This window comes from Sturnira hondurensis, unplaced genomic scaffold (genome assembly GCF_014824575.4).
Source record: "Sturnira hondurensis isolate 20B ecotype Veracruz unplaced genomic scaffold, ASM1482457v3 Scaffold0018525, whole genome shotgun sequence".
Lineage (NCBI taxonomy): Eukaryota > Metazoa > Chordata > Mammalia > Chiroptera > Phyllostomidae > Sturnira > Sturnira hondurensis.
Window position 1 is genome coordinate 10,905,585 of NW_028091156.1, and position 18,741 is coordinate 10,924,325.

At 40.7% G+C, this 18,741-nt stretch overlaps 1 protein-coding gene across 1 annotated transcript in view; it reads left to right on the top strand.

Moving 5' to 3' along the window:
• Positions 1 to 448: 448 nt before the first annotated feature.
• Positions 449 to 18,741, top strand: part of CDC73 (cell division cycle 73) — an 82,619-nt gene continuing 64,326 nt past the window's right edge. The window contains exons 1-6 of the mRNA XM_037069519.1: positions 449 to 948; positions 3,451 to 3,556; positions 5,716 to 5,785; positions 9,473 to 9,535; positions 9,616 to 9,668; positions 12,351 to 12,439. Of these exons, the coding sequence (XP_036925414.1) occupies positions 818 to 948; positions 3,451 to 3,556; positions 5,716 to 5,785; positions 9,473 to 9,535; positions 9,616 to 9,668; positions 12,351 to 12,439 (512 nt within the window). The 5' untranslated portion in view covers positions 449 to 817. The remainder of the gene's footprint in view (positions 949 to 3,450; positions 3,557 to 5,715; positions 5,786 to 9,472; positions 9,536 to 9,615; positions 9,669 to 12,350; positions 12,440 to 18,741) is intronic.

Genomic DNA, 18,741 nt, shown 5'->3' on the forward strand with positions numbered 1-18,741 from the left:
CCCAACTGTTGCTGTTACAAGGTGCTAAAATGACCGAGGTCAAAGAACAACGAACAAAGTGGTGCCCAGGACTCATCTCTGCTGGCTTCGGTCTTTTCCAGTACGAGAATTCACCCAAAACCCCGAACCTCATCCTTCCAAAGGGGATTAATCCCTGAGCGCCAGGGGCGGTTTGCTGGGCCTGCGATCGCGACACCGTCCTAGTGCTTTGCAAATCTTTGGCCAAGCTGCGTGCTCGCCAAAGCAGGGAGCCCAGAGCCTTTCGCCACACTCAGCCCGGGGCAGGGATGGAAGCTTGGACTCCCCGCCCACATGCGCGCGCATAAGTCGGTCGCCGCGCGCGCGGCGGGGTGGGAGGGAGCGGTGAGAGGGGTTTTGCAATAAGTTCTCCGTGCGCTTGCGCCCGGTGAGGATTCCCGTTCGTGCGTCGTACGTGGGCGTCGCATCACTGCCCCGCGAGGTTCCGGTAGGGAGTCAGCCCCGTGTGGAGCGGAGGTCCGAGAGGGGCGTGTTCCGGGGCCGTGGGCACGCCCCCTGGCGGCGGCCGCGTCGCGTTAGGAGCACGCAGTCAGGCGTTCTCCGCGGGCAGCCGGCGGCGGGGCCTTGCCTCCTAGCGCGGGGTCCTCGGCGGCCTGGGCGGCTCCTGCCCCTGTTGCTGGCGTAGCGAGCACGGCTGCGAGCGCGACTGCAGTTGGCTCGCGGCGGCGGCGTTGGCGACGGCGGAGCAGCCGCGGGCGAGCGAGGCGACAGGCGCGGCCGGAGGCAGGCGCGGCGGCGGCGGCGGCGCTCCGGGCCCGCGGCGGCGAGGGGGCGGAAGATGGCGGACGTGCTCAGCGTCCTGCGACAGTACAACATCCAGAAGAAGGAGATTGTAGTGAAGGGGGACGAAGTCATCTTTGGCGAGTTCTCCTGGCCCAAGAACGTGAAGACCAACTATGTGGTTTGGGGGTACGTCGGGCCGTGCTGCGGTGGGCGCGGGTGGCTGGGCAGAGTCGGGCGCCCCGGGCGACCTCGGTCCCCCTCGGTCCCGGCCCCTCCCCCCGTGCCGCTCGGGGGTTTTGAAAAACGGGGGCTCTGGGCGAAAAGTTTTTCTCTGGAGCAGAAGTTGCACTTTTAGGTGGGGATGTGGAGGAGCCGCGTCGGGAGCGGCAGCCGCGTCTGGAGCAGCGCATCCCTTTCAGTGTCTGGGCAGCGTGTTACTTCCCGGGTTCTTCGAGCTACCTGCGCGGGGCGCACCGGTCGCCCCCGGGACGCCCCTTTTTGTTCTTGACGTTCCTTTCCTCGCTTCGCGCTGCCCTCGAAAGCGAGTGTCTCCGCTGTCCTCGAAGCGCCTGGTTGCTCTCCGGTGCTTCCGCGGTTCCCTTAAGAGAGGAGGGGACGAGCTTTTCAGGATCGGGACTTGGCCACTTTGGGAGAGTCCTGCAGGTTGTGTTGCAGGTGAAGGAAGGAGTCTCCCAAAGGAGCAGAGACTGGGGAGCTCCTGGAGAGAAAGGGATGGTGTGATTTCGGGAAACGTGCTTTAGAGAGAAATGTTTTGGGATGTCTATCCACGTGGCGTGTCCTGACTTGAGGTCCTGAAGAAAGTATCTAGAAAGAGCTCGGGGGAATTGTCTGCGCCTTTCCAGGGATGTCCGCCTCGTTGGTGTCTCGTTGGCATTAATTAGAACCCGGGGCCAGAACGTCCCTGCCCGCCTGGTTCCGGTGGACGGGAGTCGTGGGCTTTGTGAAGAGTCGGTGAGATCCAGGGGAGATGGAGTCTGTTGGTTGGGTTCTGTATTTGCTTTTTGGCCTCCAGGGCTTCCGATTTAATTAGCTTTATGACATGTTGGTGAAGCGACACTATTCTGATTTTCGTGTGTGTGTGTGTGTGTGTGTGTGTTTGCTTTTTTTTATTTTCATAGTTGTGCAAGCAGAATTACATTTGCTTGGAGTGTTAACCGATTTTTAGTTTTTCTTTAAAAAAATGGTTAAGGAGTTTATTCGGGCGGTAGAGCCGTTCAGCCTGACAAATAGGAAAATTCTTAGGACGCTGGTCTCTGCCTGAAAGGAAGTTGACTTAATCAGTCGCTGTGGTCTGGGGGTGTTGGGTTTCATAGGTGTGTGTTGGGTTTGTGGACATGATACAGATTTCTCTTGAATACATGAATGAGTAAATAGATAAGCTTTAAAGAATGAATGGGAATTCTGGGGTTCGAATGATGGGTTAGGTCTTTGAGGACCAGGGAACCCATGCTTAAAAGGCCTGGTAGCCAGAGAGGAAACGTTTTGGCAGCAACTTAGTGAAGCCAGAGCGGAGGAGTGCTTAGGGTAGTAGGTTTCACACTTTTACAAGCAGTGAATCACACCAGTAAATATATTTCCATTTACTGTTCATTTGTGTGCACGTGTAAATATGTACATACTTGTAGCATTAATGATACATTATTGCATGTGTTGCATTCTGTTACTGTTTTTCTTTATCATAAAGAAGCTCCCGTTGTTACCCATATATTAGATTTCATACTACAATAAGTGACAGTGATGTGTGATTTGAAATATTATCCACTGAGAGGAAAAGTGGAAATAAAGACTAGAAAATTAGGTTGGGGGCTGATTATACAGGTGTACTCAGATGCATTAAAATACTCTGGCGTTTATAGGGGGCAGAGTGTGATGGAAGGGGTGGACTGGCCACTGATACTGCTGAGCATTGAAGAGCTTGTACCCCCCCCCCCCATGACATTGTTGTGTCAGAGGTAGAATTCATTGTGCTTTACATCGTTGGTGTAATTTGAGGGATGTCATAAGAATTATACCTCTGAAATTCATTGTTGTGTTTTCTGTGAAAGTGTCACTTGGAAGACGTAATAGGATCAATGTCTTGTAAGATTAGCCTCCCACAATAATCTTCTTAATCAGTTTGATTAAGAAGCTTCTCCTAATCAGTTTGATTCTTCTATTGCTCCTCTCCAATGTGTTACTGATTAGGTTTTTCTATTGACCCAGCCCAGAACCTAACTCAGGCCAAACTCTAACACGTGTGTAATAGCCTAGGGTATAAATATTGTGTGCTTTCCTTACCAGGTGCTTTTTGTCTTTGTCTACCTTTGTGTTCCTATGACACTACGGACAGTTCCATTTATTACTTTGTGTGTATTTTCTTTTTTCAAAAAAAGATTCTATTTATTTGTTTTTGGAGAGCGGGGAAGGGAAGGCAAAAGAGAGGGAGAGAAACATATATCTCCTTGTGTACCCTGAACACCCTGACCCGGGGCCCAACCAGGACCTTTGCCTTGAGGGAGGATCCCCACCCAATGGAGCCACACTGGTCAGGGCACTCTGTATGTTTTCATTTGCCAGGTTAAATGCATTGTTGGGGAGGAAAGTGGGGATAGGTGAATTAATGTGTGTAGTTAAGCTCAAAGAATTGAATTAGAATTGTGAGTAAAACTCTTGTCCTACTTATTTCAGGACTGGAAAGGAAGGCCAACCTAGAGAGTATTACACATTGGATTCTATCTTATTTCTACTTAATAATGTGCACCTTTCTCATCCTGTTTATGTCCGACGTGCAGCCGTAAGTAGAGCTTACTTTAAAAGTTTTTTTATTTAATTGAGTGCAGGTACCATTTGGCATGGATAACTTCCCTAGTGGATTGCAAATTGAAAGGATTGAAACGGTGTATTAAACCGTTGTAAAATCTCCTAGTGGGTTGTGATTATATTACTGTGATTTGTGGACATTTTTTACATGTAAAATGTGGGTGGTGTTTATAACAACAAAAGTTTTAAGGCCATTTGTAGGGGTATTTTTAATAATTTATGTGTCTGTGGAAGGACCCCAATGTTCAGGACTCCAGTTTAATCTCCAGAAAACTTTTTTTGACATCAAACAGAATTAAGAATAACAGGCAACTTTTAAAATTAATTTTTAATCAGTAAACTTTTCAAACTTTATTGATAAATTTATTCTCAGTTTTGCCTGATTTCTACGTTTCAGTGTCTGAACACTGCTGTTATGAATGAGATTTTTTAAAGATTTTTTTTATTTTTTTTTAAGATTTTATTTATTTATCTTAGGAAGGGAAGGAGAGAGAGAAATATCAGTGTATGGTTGCCTCTTGTGTCTCCCCCACCAGGAACCGGGAACTGGCCTGCAACCCAGGCATGTGCCCTGACTGGGAATCGAACCGCGATCGTGTGGTTCGCAGGCCCGTGCTCAATCCACTGAGCTACACCAGTCAGGGCTGAGATGTACATATTTAATGTTAAATTTGTATTGAGAAAAATAATACTGAGGGTGAAATGACTTGAGATTTGGGGGAAGAGTGGGTTGAAGTAGCAGCATCTCTCTATAGAGCAGTGTTAACTCACATTAGACCTTCAATTTGCAGTGAGTTAGGCAGTAACTAGAATGTTTTGTTGGGTATATCCATTCATTTTGAGGTAGTAAAGTTGCTCCAGATTCTTGGTTTAGATTTAGAAATTTTGCTTTGGGGGGATGGTTATAGCATATAATGACTGGGTAGCTGTGATTGTTTCTGATGCCCTTAACACCCTTGGTCACATAAGATTTAATTCTTGTTTTTCTTAACTATTTGACACATCGAAAGGGCAGGATTCTAAAATTGTAGGGTTCTGCGGTTTTAGTCCCCTAACTCCCCTGTGTTATTTGCTCCTCCTCCTGAGTGGACTATTTCTGAAACGTTCCCCTAACCCGTAATTCTTCCCTTATCATCCAGGACAGTGTGCAGAGTGCCCGGTGCAGTGAGATTAAATCAGTGCCCAGGGTGAGATAGTTAGTTAGCCAGAGACACTAAGGGCTCTTGTTACTTCAGTGCTGCTTATATAAAGTGACAAAAGGATTTTAACTTCATAATCCAGCAGCCACCAGTTTTTCCTGTACTCTGTTGTTTGTTTACATTATAAAAATGATGTGGAAATGGTAGTAATCATAGGATTTACTGAGTTCCTGGCCCATAAATGACTTCTGCCTGAAGCATACAGGCTTATTTGTTTTGCTCACCTCTGCAAATTGCTAGTGTGGGAGGATAAGGAAAATCACTCATTTTTCCAAAATAGGTAAATTTTCAAGATTTACACCTTTTTTCTGGCATACAGAATTTTGGCTTACTGAAGGATAAAAAGGAGTATGTAAGGTAGAAACCAAACAACCACCATAAACATTTTCTTACATAATTGTCTAAATTCTGCCCCCCCCCAGTGCCTAAATAATACATACCTATTGTTGATCATGAAAACTTAGTTTTAGTGCCTGTTAGTTTTTTTGAGAGTTCAAGTAGACTGGAGACTCGTTTGGGTGTGAAGAAGGAAAGTGCTTTGGAAGCATTGCCTGATGCGCGCAAGCACTTGGGACTAGCGAGATCTGCTGCAAAAAGCTCGTAGACCATCACGCGCAAAATTAAAAATACATTAGAGTAAGCCAAGGGAACCAGAAAGACTCAGATCGATATTTTATTGTGGTGTTGTTTTATTTCTAATGACTGTAATTTTTATATCATAATTAAGTTTCAAGAGTAGGCTTATCAAAAATTAATATGTTTAAAGTTTTTAAAGATTTTCGTTAGGTTCTTTTAGCCTAGTCATTTTCTAAAAATATCCTAAATAACTGTTATCAAGTTATGTTGAAATAAAATTAAGATATTATGTAATATTTACTTTTACCAAGTTTCTCATGGTTATTAATTTGATATCTAATTAAAATTCCTATTTCAGACTGAAAATATTCCTGTGGTTAGAAGACCTGACCGAAAAGATTTGCTTGGATATCTCAATGGTGAAGCATGTGAGTAATTTTTGTATTGCTGTTCCTCTTTTTTTTCTTTCTCTATTTTAACTTCATCTTCATTGTATTTTTTTCCATTACCATTTAGTCTCCTTATATTCCTCTCCCCCTAGTATATTGCTGTCTCTCTTATGTAGACCTTGTTTCATTTTGTCCCCTGTGAAATAAGCAGTGGAAGAGAATTTGTGTTTCCACTAAAAACTGACCTGTCTGCACCTCTCTCCATCTGCTCTCTTTCGTTTCCTGTGGAAAACCTCTCATTTTATTTTGTGTACTTCCTTCCCTCCAGTGCTGACCTGTTCCTGAGCTCCAGACTTAGGAAGTCACTCTCAACATCTTCCCCTGGAGATTTACTAGGCACCTGGAACTTAACATATTCAGATTCAATGCTGATTATCTCCTCCCTGTCTCCTGGAAACAAAACTAAAACAGCAGGTTTATTCCCAGTGTTCCCATCTCAGTAAATGGTTTCCCATCCGTGGAGTTGCTCAGGCCAAGGCCCTGGCTCTCACTTCTCATGTGCACACTATCCGGGAAAGTCTGACAGCTTCTTACTGGTCTCCCCCGACCCTGCTCTTGTTTCCTCTCCCAACTCCTGCATGGCCCTCCCTTGGGCTTCCACACACTGTTTTCTACAGTGTCCCCTCCACCTGCTGTTAGAGTGACCTGCTTTTGAAAAGCATGTAACTTGATGTGTCACTCACCTGCTCAAGGCCATCCTGGGGCTTCCCATCGCACTTATCCTGACTTACACAGTCTTGCTTCTGCCTAGATCTCTGACCTCATGTCCTACCAGTCTTCCTTGGAAACGGCAGTCCAGACTTGCTGGTTCTTTTAACTGTTCTAACTCTCAGAGCTTTTGCAGTCTCTGTTCTCTCTGCGTTCAGCCCTGTTTCTCTACATTGTCATATGACTCCCTTTCTGTCACTTTATTCAGTTCTGTGCTCAAATGGTGCTCTGTCAGGGGGAGCTTATCTGGCCACTCTAAAGTGTAAAATAACACTGCTTCCCTCATTGGCCGTCTATGTATGGTACCTCCTGTTTTATTTTTCATAAAATCCCTTATGTTGATTCGGGATTATGTGTTTATTTATGTACTTATGTATTATCTCTCTTCCCCACCAGAGGGTAAACTCTAAGGGGCAGACACATTGTTAAATAACCCAGCACTTAGAACAGTTAATAGTCGGTGCTTAGCTGAGTAAGTGAGTAGTAGTTAACTTGCGTCTTACGGAGTATGAATAAATTTATGGTGTAGAACTGTTTGGTCTTGCCTTTGCTGGGGTGGAGTTCATTACCTTGAAGTCCTCTCTGTCTTATCCCATGTGCTCCCAGGCTTGAACATGAAGATTGGTTTGCACAGCTTCGGATGTAATGGAAAGACCATCACCAAGGGTGTTGGCTCCCTGTACTATCCGCCCTGAGTGGTCAGCAGGCACTCCCTGAGTGCTTATTCTTAAAGGCATTATGCTGCGTGCCATGCAAAACGCAAAGTCCCTGTCCTAAAACATGTTACAGAGGTGCAAGGTACATGTGATAAAGGGTGAGAAGCAGGGGTAGCCCTGGGGAGAGGGATCTTCAGTTTGTGGTGAAGAGGGTGGAGTTGGGGAAGATAGGCAGAAGCTTTTTCCCCCTCCTTTGAGCCATATGGCGGTATAGTTGGTAAAAACAGATTTTTGTTTTGCTTCAGAAGATCTGGTGTGGAGTCTTAGGGTTCTCTGTTTTTAATAAGTTATCTCAGGTGAGCCTGATAAGTAGGATAGTTGGTGGATAGTGCTTTGGAGCAAATGGTTTTTCTTTCCAGAACAGAGGTGTACTTTACCCATCCTCATCCTTTCCTATACTTTCTATAGGATGAATAATTTTAGTCATCAAGTACATTGCTTTGCTAATTTTTTAAAAAATGCTAATTTAATGGTTTAATGAAAAAGATCAAATCTTGACATTTCATGTACTGATACAGGAAGACATAACACCTTAAAGATAAGAGTTCTAGACATAATTTGTACATTTAACATGATCCCAGTAAAAATCTGAAGGGAATGGGTAGAACTGTCCCATTTAGAATCATCAGAAAAGATGATTCTAAAATTCACCTAGTAAAGTTAACGTCACAAAAATTTGGAAAAGAGCAATGAGAAAATACCAGCCACTGTAGAGTTTAGAACTTAAAGTAAAGCCCAAATAACTTAAAATATCTGAATGAATAAATTGATAAAAACTTTTTTTTTAGATCTTTTAAATTTACTTTGTAGAGAGTGGAAGGGAGGGAGAAAGAGAGAGAAACATCAGTGTGCGAGTGCAGATAGAACTTTCTTATTTGCCAGATGTGTGAGTTTAATGAGATTAAAGAGACATTTCTAATCAGTGGTAGAATTCAGTTAATGGGTTGGTAAAAAATAAAAGTTGTGTCATTGTGAAAACATGGTAAACTGGGAAAGGGTATTTCAACTCATTAAAGTAAAAGGGCCAATCTCACTGATAATCTGAAATGGTTTTAGAAATATATATATACTGTAAATGACCAGCAACCCAGTGTATTACAGTCACACAGTTCCTTGAACTTCCCATTAGAATCATGTGAAAAATGCTTCATTTCATTCATAGAAATAGAATTGCAGACTTAAACTTGGGGAGAAGCATTTTTTTAAACTGACAAAAATCTAGAAGTTTAATGATACACTCTAAGGCTGTGGGGAAATAGATATTTTAGTGAACTGTTGGTTGTAGTGTGAGTCAGCACAACCCCACTGAGGAAATTCGGCAGTAATCGATCATTATAGATCGACAGAGAGATGCTGCGTCTGGGTCTTCATCCTAGGGGCATGTTTGGAAATGTGCAAAAGCAGGATGTATATATAACTTTGTGTAGAAGTTCTTCATTCTGCCCTTGTTTGTAGTAGCAAAAGACAGAATTGAACTGCCCATTGATGGGGAACCTGTTAATTAATTACAGGTATTCCATATATTAGAATACTATGTAGCAATTTTAAAAAAGGTTAAAAAATGCTTCACAGACTGATAGGGAAGGATGTTGGAGGCGATATATTATTAAGTTAAAAAGGAAGGTTCAGAACAGTGTGTATAGGATACTGCCTTTTGTGTAAAAGGGAAAAGTAAAAGTATAGTTTGTATTGTATATACAGAAAGGAACTCCAGAAAAGATAAACAAGAGACTAAATAGTAGTCAAATGACATGTTGAGAATTAGGTGGATTGGAATGATATACCCTTGGTTATCTTTTTCAAAGGGTTTAATTTAAAAATAATTTTCTGTCAATTATGAATAATTAAAAATTTTGTTACAAACTGAATGCTAACTTATAAAATAACCTTTCCCTCATATGTATATGTTTATGTATTTATGATTAACTATACTTTTATGTGCACATGTTGGGATATTGGAGGATGTTCTTCGAAGTGACTAGTTGATTTCAGTCAGATTATCTCAATAATTTGTAAGTTAAAATGTTAAAAATAGTTTTATCTAATAGGTTTTCTAATACACTTTAGTCTTTTATAATAAAGTGTATTTACAAAGCTGCTTTAAAACTTATGTTTTACCTAGGGAAATGACCTATATAAAGTAATAGACCAAATCTTGAACTTTTCTTTTATAGTAACATCTATTGTTTGTGTTCAAATATTGATCTCACATACATCTTTTTAAATCTCCTTAAATCTTCAGCAACGTCGGCAAGTATAGACAGAAGTGCCCCTCTAGAAATAGGTCTTCAGCGATCTACTCAAGGTATGTCTTGTCAGATGTTTATGTAGAACTTTGAAGAACTTATCCCAAAACTATGCATTTATTTACTTTTTTCCTTGCAGTCAAACGAGCTGCAGATGAAGTTTTAGCAGAAGCAAAGAAACCACGAATTGAGGTAATGGAATTTTATTTTAGAGGCGATTTATACTGTTAGAGAAACGGGGATTGTGTAGTAATAAGAGTTCTTTGCTCATGGTATCCTAGGAGCTGGTTTTGTGGAAAAATTGCTGTAGAATAAGTAGTAGCTTGAGCTGTAATTCAAGATCTCTGACGTATAAACTATGTCATGGATAAATCACTTTATTTTCCTCATTGGTGAAAGTGTTGGACTATATCAGGGGTCAGAAATTTTTCTATAAAGAGCCAGAGAGTAGATATTTCAGGCTTTTGGGGGCAGTGAACCCCCATCCAACTACTGCACTCTGCCCTTGTGGGGTGGAAGCTGGCATGGACTGCACGTAGGTGAACAGGCCAGGCTGCGCTCCAGTCAACTTCACAGAGCAGGTAGGGGCCGGGTTTGGCCTTCCAGCTATAGTTTGCCTAACCCTAGAGTAAGCTGGTATGGAGATTTGCTTCACTCTTAAGAGCTGTGAACATAAGAGTGCTTATTACAGTTCCTTTTAAAATATTGACACATCAGGTTACATATTTTTATAACATGTTATAGCCAGCAGGTGAAAAATAATATTGGTAAATAAAGTAGTTTATCTGCAACAGAAGTCACTTAAGAAGTGCAGTTACCTCTGGAAAGAGTATTTGTTGATGAGCTAGTGTACTGGGGAAGACTTGAGGAATTTTACGATACTGTTTATTTAAATGTATAACAGGCCCCAGATCAGTTACATAGCATCCCCCTTTGGTTTGCAGGCTGGCACTCAATCCACTGAGCCACACCAGCCAGGGCATAATTTTCACATGACTGAGACATGGGCCAGATATTTTTTAGGTAGTGATAATAGCGATAATTAGCTCACTGTTATTACCCTGTGCTGGGTGATGCTCTCTGTACTTTATTAACTCCTGTAATCCTCACCACAAGCTCCTGAAATTGGCAGTACTGGGCACGCCATCTATGAGCACACCAGGTCAGAGAGAGTAAGTGACTTGCGAGGTTCACAGAACCAGGACTAGAGCCCAGGCAGCCTAGCCAGGCTGGCCACTTCACTCTCTTGGGTACAAATTTTATGGCAATAAAACTGAAATTTTCCCCAGCTCTTTTTCTCTGAAAGGAGGCTGTGACCCAATATACAAAATGAATACATTAAAGGATACCATTTTTTTGGAAAAATCTTAGATCCATAGTATAATTATTGAAAAAAAATGAACATACCGGAAATGCTAATTTTCTAGGATTCTAGTAATTTGAAAAATCAGCAGGATATAGCATAATAAGTTTGTTTGCAGAGCATTTATAGACTTAAATGAACTCCTTAAACAGCTATATTACATAAACAGTTTTCAGCTCAGCAAATATATGTTGAGATCCTTCAAGGCAGTTTTCTAGGAGACAGAAACCTTGAGGTTAGGGATTCTGATCTGATTAAAAACTAGCCTGCAATTATTTTTAAAATCCACAAGTAGCCTCCTAAGGAACTTGAGTAATATGCTTACATCTTTGTTACAAATGTCAAAATGTATTGAATTTCATAAAATACTATTATTGCATTCATGTTAGCAGTATGTCTATTTAAAGAGTTTTTAAAAGATTTTATTTATTTATTTTTAGGGCGGGGGAAGGGAGAGGGAAAGAGAGGGAGAGAAACATCAGTGTCTGGTTTCCTCTTGTACACCCCCTCCTGGTGACCTGGCCCACAACCCAGGCCTGGGCCCTGACTGGGAATCGAACTGGCGACCCTTTGGTTTGCAGGTTGGCACTCAGTCCACTGAGCTACACCAGCCAGAGCATAATTTTAATTTGCATACCTGAGTCATGGGCTAGGTGTTTTTTAGGTAGTGATAATAATGATAATTAGCTCATTGTTATTACTCTGCAAGGTGATGTGCTCTGTACTTTATGTATATTAGGTATATTTATTGGTTGATAAGTAAAAACAGAATCATGGACAGCATTTGATACTAAAATAATGTAATTTTTAAAAAGATTTTATTGAATCTGGTCCTCAGTTTCCTCGTTTGTTGAATGTGGAGATTAAACTATATCAGAATTACTAAGTTTTGTTTTTAAGTAACCAGACACTTCTCAGACTAAATTTTACCTGAAATTCTAATATATAAATTAGGTAAAAAGCTGCAACCAAGGTTGACTTCAGATAAGAAGTGGCCCAAGGGGCACTTTGTAGTCAGTTCCTAATGTTTGGAGGAACGGGTTCTGAAAACCATTAAAGGTTCACTTCTGATGTTTTGATCTTTATTGATGGATTCAGGCCCTGGGGCAACAGATGAAAACAATCTTGACCCAAAGTGAGAGTTTGACTGTGGTGAAGGCTTTTTATAAACTTACTTATAAACTTTCCTGAAGAGTAGGAATTTATTTATTGGATGATATCTTTCTGAATAAAGGTAGCTATGATATCTTTGGAAAGACCACTTAATCATAGAAAAGTTACTGAAGAGTTTTGGTGAGCTTTTAGTCAGTTCTACTCTTACATGGTCCAACATATGTTTATTACTGTTGTCTTTATGTAATTGGAAGTAAGCTTAAAGTCGTCACAGGGCCGTTGATGCCTTGGAATTTTATAGGCAGGAATATATATAAGGGTGTATTACATGCAGTGTTGTTTTGTTCTAAAAATTAAGTAAAGCTTTAAAATATTCACTAAGCAGCAATTGTTTTCAGGATGAAGAGTGTGTGCGACTTGATAAAGAGAGATTGGCTGCTCGCTTGGAGGGTCACAAAGAAGGGATTGTACAGACTGAACAGATTAGGTAAGATTTTCTTCAGTAGCAAGTAGACAGTTCAGGTTTATGTAAGTGTGTAGGGAAAAGGGGCTCTTGACCTACTGTCTTCATTTGCATTTCCCTCTTGCGTTCATTATTTGCCACGGCGCCCCGAGTTCGAACGTTGATGTGTTGGCATGTTTTATGATGGGGTGGAGGTTAGAAGCCATTGTGTGACTTAGGCTTTCTGGAAAGCCTTCCTCTGGATTCAGTGACCATACTGATCTTTCCCCTTTAAATTATATCCAAGCCACTCATTTGTCACGCAATCTCTCGTTGATATAGAGGTCTGCAAACTTCCTGTACAGTGCCAGATTTCAGTATTTTGACTTCATGGGTCACGGGGATTGTTTGCAACTATTCAACCCTTTTGTGATAGGAAACAGCTCTGGACTGCTTCCATTCATACACGAATGGGCTTGGCTGGGTTTGGCCTGTCATCTTACTGCTTTGACTCTTGATTTTTACTGTAATTAGAATCACTTTATAATTTTTCTTTGGCACAATATGTTTTTGGAAGTTTTATCCAAACTTAAAATTGTAATGCGGATTTTAAAAGCTTTATTGAGGCTAACTCACATACAATGAACTATTCAAAGTGTGTAAGTTGATAAATTCTGTGTGAGTCTACCTCTGCGGCATCACCGTCAAGGTGATAAATGCAGCATCAGCGCCATCCGCGTCCTGCACACCCTTACACTGCCACGGTCCACCCATCCCCGTGTCCTGCCCTCCCCAGGCAACCAGGGGTCTGCTGCTGTGGAGATGAGGGGTTTTCCCTAGAGTTAAATATAAATGGAACTACATGGCGTGTACTTTTTGGGGTCCTTCACTTAGCATGATTACTTTGAGACTCATCTGTGATGTTGGATGCATCAGTAGTTCATTCCTTATTGTTGCTGAGCAACACTCCATCGTATGGATGTGACAGTTTGTTCCCCAGTTATCGCCTGGCGAATATTCGCTTGTTGCTGTTTCTCTGTACCTGCTTTTGTTTATGGACATACATTTTTATTTATCTTGAGTGAATTCCTGGTAGTCATGATTGGATCATGTTGTATCGGACATTTAACTTTTTGAGAAATTACCAAAGAAGGTGTGATATTTATGTCCAGTGGAGTACTACTCGGCCATAAGAAAAGGGCGAACTACTGCCCTTTCCGACAGCATGGATGGACCTTTAGCATATCACACTAAGCGAAGTAAGTCAAACAGAAAAAGTTAAGAATCATATGGTTTTACTCATGTGAGATATAAAACTGAAAGCAACAAATGAACAAACAAGACAAACAGATCTCATAGACAGCAGTCAACAGTGTGGTGGTCACCAGAAGGAAGGGGGTTGGGGGACAGCAGAGGGTAAAGGGGGTCAAATACGTGGTGATGGAAGATGATTTGACTTTGGGTGGTAGGCGCACAGTGCAGTATACAGATAATGTATCACAGAATTGTACACTTAAGCATATATAATCTTACTAACCAATGTTACCCCCGTCAATTTAATTGGAAAAAAAAAAAAAAGAAAATGCCAGACTGGTTTTGGCAGTGGTTGTACTATTTTACGTTTCTGCCGGCAGTGTGTAAGAGTTCTGTTTTCTTCACATCCTTGGTCCGACCTTTTAACTTCAGCCCTCTAAATTAAAAGATGTCGTGAGCATCTTTCCATGTACTTATTCTATTTTATATCCTATATCATCTTTAGTCAAGTGTCTTCAAGTTTTTGTTCATTTCTATAAAACTTACTTTCAGTTACAGTTTACATGCAGTGTTATGTCAATTTTAACTGAAATGTTTTTTATGACTGAGTTTTGACAGTTTATTGTATGTTCTGGATACACCTACTTTTTCAGACATACTTTTCAAACGTTTCTCCTGGTCTGACGTCTTTCAGTTTCCTATTGGAATATTTTAATTTCTATGAAGTCTAATTTATGAATGTGTTTTTTGGTGAATTGTGCTTTGGTGTTGTATGCAAGAAATCTTTGAAAAGGTAGACAAAGCTAGTTTATATTTTCTGGTAGAAGTTTTGTCATTTTGGGTTTTACGTTTTAAGCCTGTGATCCACTTTCAGTTAATTTTTTTGTCTTTGGTATGTGTTATGGATAAAATTCACTTATTTTTTTATGTTGAAGTTAAGTTTATTGTGTATGGGTAGCTAGTGTTTTCAGTACCATTAGTGTAGTGAATTGTCTTTGCAGTTGGGGGAAAATCATTTGTTCTTTCACGTGTAGGACCCTGTTTCTGGACCTGTTCTGGATGGTGGTTCTTTGTCTTTTTTGCCAGTACCATAGTATTTTAATTACTCCTTCTTGATAATGAGTTTAGAAATCAGGTTGTGTTAGTCTTCCAACTCTTTTCCTCTGTTTTGGGGATGTTTTGGTGTTTTAGGTCATTTGCATTTACGTATGAGTTTTAGAATTAATGTCTGTTCCTACAAAAAAGCTTGGTGGGATTTTGATTTTGATTGCTTGGAATTTGTCGACTAATTAGGGGTAGAATTGACATCTTAAGAAAACATTCTTCTGACATGTTGAGCAAGGTGTATTTCTCTATTAATGGAAAGATGCTTAGTTCTTCTTAGTTTCTCTTTACCATTATATACATTTTCAGTGTACAGGTTATATGCCTTTGTCATATTTTCATTCATTGTTTGTTGCTAGTATAAGTGGTAGTTAAAGAAATTAACAATTTTGATTATTGCTGGTGTAGAAATACTATTGGTTTTGGGTGTGGACCCTGCATCCTGCAGTCATGCTAGACTCATGGGTTAGTCCTCGTAACCCTTTTTGTAGACTTTGTTGGCTTTTCTGCGTAGATAGTCATGTTGTGTACACAAAATATATCTTTACTTCCTTCTCTCCAAGATGGATTCCTTTCTTTCCCTAAGTGCACTGGCTAGACTTGCTAATCCAGTGTTGACTAGAAGCAGTGAGATTAGACATTCTTTTCTTGTTCCTCATTTTAGGAGAAAGCATTCTTTCATCATACAGGTATATTAACTTAGGTTGCTTTCTCTTTTTTTATTTTTATTTTTATTTTTTAGGTAATCTTTAACAAGTGGAGGGAATGTCCTTTTAAAATTCAGTTTGAGATTTTATCAGAAAGGAATGCTTGATTTTGTCAAATACTTTTTCTGAATCTTTTGAAATGATCATACAGTTTTTCTTTTTTATTAATACAGTGAATTTTTTGAATGCTTACATCCCATGGATGAACTCTACTTGTTACCTGTTGTTGCCTAACAAGTTAACCCAAAACCTAGTGGCTGAAACAACACCTGCATCATCTCAATTTTTGTGGGTCAGGAGTCTTGGCAGGACTTACATGGCTTCTCTCCTTCAGAGTCTCAGACTGCATCATGGTGTTGCCCAGGACTGTGGTCTCACACGTAGGCACGGTTTGGGAAGGATCTGTTGCTAGGCCCATGTGGTTGTCGACAGAATTTTGGTCCTTGCAGGTTGCTAGATACCAGGTTGTTTAGACTACTTACTCTCTTGGTTCTTGGCCACATTTGGTTGGTCCATAGAATATTTCACAATGCTGCAGCTTGTTTCATCAGAGCAAACAAATAAGAGGACTAGAGAGAGGTCAAGCAAGATAAAAGTCAGCTTTTTGTAGTCAGATCTTCAAAGTGGCACCCCGTTACTTGCACAGCATTGTGTTCCTTAGAAGCAAGGTTGAACCCACACACACACTGCAGAGAGGGGATTAAATATGTTTGTGGATGCCAGGAGGGAGATGTCATGAAGAGTCATGCAGGCCCTGGATGGGTGGCTTGGTTAGAGCATCATTGTGGGTTCGATTTCCGGTCTGGGCACATAGGTTGCGGGTTCGATCTGTCCAGGTGCCTCCAGGATGTAATTGATCAATGTTTCCTTTTCTTTCCTCTCTAAAATTAATAAACATATCATCTGGTAAGAATTTTAAAAAACAGTCATGTTAGAAGTTGCCTACCAAAATTTTTTTAAAGGTTTTATTTATTTCAGTTTAGAGAGGGGGAAGGGAGGGAGACAAAGGAGAGAAACATCAGTCTGTTGCCTCTCATGTGCCTCTTACTGGGGACCTGGCCTACAACACAGGCATGTGCCCTGACTGGGGATCAAACCCTGTGACCTTGTGGTTTGTGGGAACAATGCCCAAGCCACTGAGCCACACTGGCCAGGGCCCATTGAGTTTTTTGAGGGAATTTTGGGGCTCATAATTTTCATTGAATTTGGAAAATTTTTGGCACTGGTTTTTCAACTTTTTTTCCTATTTTCCTTTTTCTGGTCTATAGTTACTTCAGCTGTGCTTGAAGTTGTTCAGCAGCTCACTTAACATTCTTTTTTTGTATTCTTTTGTATTTCCATTTTCTTGGACTCACTTCATTTTGGATAGTTTCTGTAATGTAGTTCACTAATATTTTCATCTGTAATTATATTTTCAATATACTTGTCTCCATCATTGCATTTTTATTTCTACAAGTAGGGTAAATATGTAATCTGTGTTTCTGTTTAACTTTTGAGCCCATGAAATAGAGTTGTAATAATTATTTTAATGTCTTTGTTTGCTAATCCTGTGTCTGTGTCAGTTTACAGCTGGTTTGATTTAGATTTCTCCTCACTCTGGCTCGTATTTTCCTGCTCCTTTAACATGCCTTGTAACATTCAGGTACTAGACATTTTCATTTTACCTTTTCGAGTGCTAGATATTTTTGTATTTCTTTAAATTTACGCTTTATTTTGGGATGTAGTTAAAACACGTGGGACTAGTTTGTCCCTTTTGGGTAATTAATTGTTCCCCGCCAATTGGTGAGGCACATCTACTCTGAGGACTCTCCTCAATGCCCGGTGAGTGTGAAGTGGGAACAGGTGCCAGTCTTCACCCTGTGTGGACACTGGGTGTGGTCTCTGAGTCCCCTTGGAGGGTTGTGCGCCCAGCTTTGGTTTCCTCCTCGACCTGTGCTAATGGGAACTCTGCTGGAATCCTCGAGGGGACCTTTTTTTTGCAGCTCTCTCTTTCCAGGCCCTCTGGCCTGTGAACTCCAGCCATCTTCGTTTTACTGGGCTCAGCTCCTTCTCTCAAATCCTGAGTCCACTGAGTTTTCCTAAGGCTTCCTGCCTGTGCCATGATGGAGGCTTGCAAGGCTCAGCTCGTCAGAGATTGCTGCCTTCCGTTGCTGTCTCATACACTGTCGTTCCACTTGTGCTGACTGCTTGTTTCAAAAAGGAGGGCTGCTGCAGTCTCTGTTAATTCATCTTGGCCGACAGAAAGTCTAGTGCGCATTTCATGGTAATTGAGAAAAGTATTTGATTTGGCCCAAGGTGTGCTGGTGTGCCTCAGATTTTGAGGGGAAGTTGTGCAGTATTATACAAAATGAGTCCAATACTAAATGGATACTCAGCTTCTGCTGTAAAGCACCTTCATACCTTATATAAATAAGCTGGTATACTATATAATATTCCCATATTTAAACCTGCAGGAATTCCCGTCCTTTTTCCAGATGTTGTTTAAACGTATTTCAAGATTGCCATCTTGTGATTAGAGTAATAATTTTATCATCTGTTAAGGTACCCAAACACTTTTCAACTTTTTCTCATTTTACATTGTGGAAAATGACACTGAGGTTAAGATTATTATCCTAATCAAATCTGTCCTCTCAATGTTATTTTTTATAGTTCTGAAAGCTTCTGTTTACTGTTTTGCCTATTATTTTAAAATTAAAAGAAAGAACAGGAAACTTCAGAATATGGTTTCATCTTCCAGACAGTAAAAGAAGTATATGTTTATGTGGCATATAAAAGCCTCCTGTCGCCTATAAAATTGATGTGTTGTACATTGGGACATAGAGATTTGAAACCTTGAAGTAAATTTCAGGGAAAACCTGAGTTTTGAGTTTTTTATAGAATGAATTTTTCACCCTCCCTTTCCAAGGGGTTGTATGTGTGTGATTTACATGGGGGTGTGTGTGTGTATGATTTGCATGCATAGAGGAGCATAAGCAAATAAAGTCTCAGAAAAATATTTAAAAAAAGCAGCATGTTAATGAGTTCTACTCTTTTGAGGGGAAAGACACAAAAAAAATGTGATGATTTTTGTGGAATTGACCCTTCTAAGAAATGAATAATCTGTTCATAGAGTAATATTTCTACCTGGGCTCTTTATAAAAAATCTTACATGAGCATAAAATATGAAGTATGTCATTTTTATAGATAAGAAAACCTTAAATTATTGCCACTTCTAAAATGTTTTTATCATGAACTTTCAGTTGTGATACAGTATATTTTGATGTGCTCAAAAAATCCTTGCTG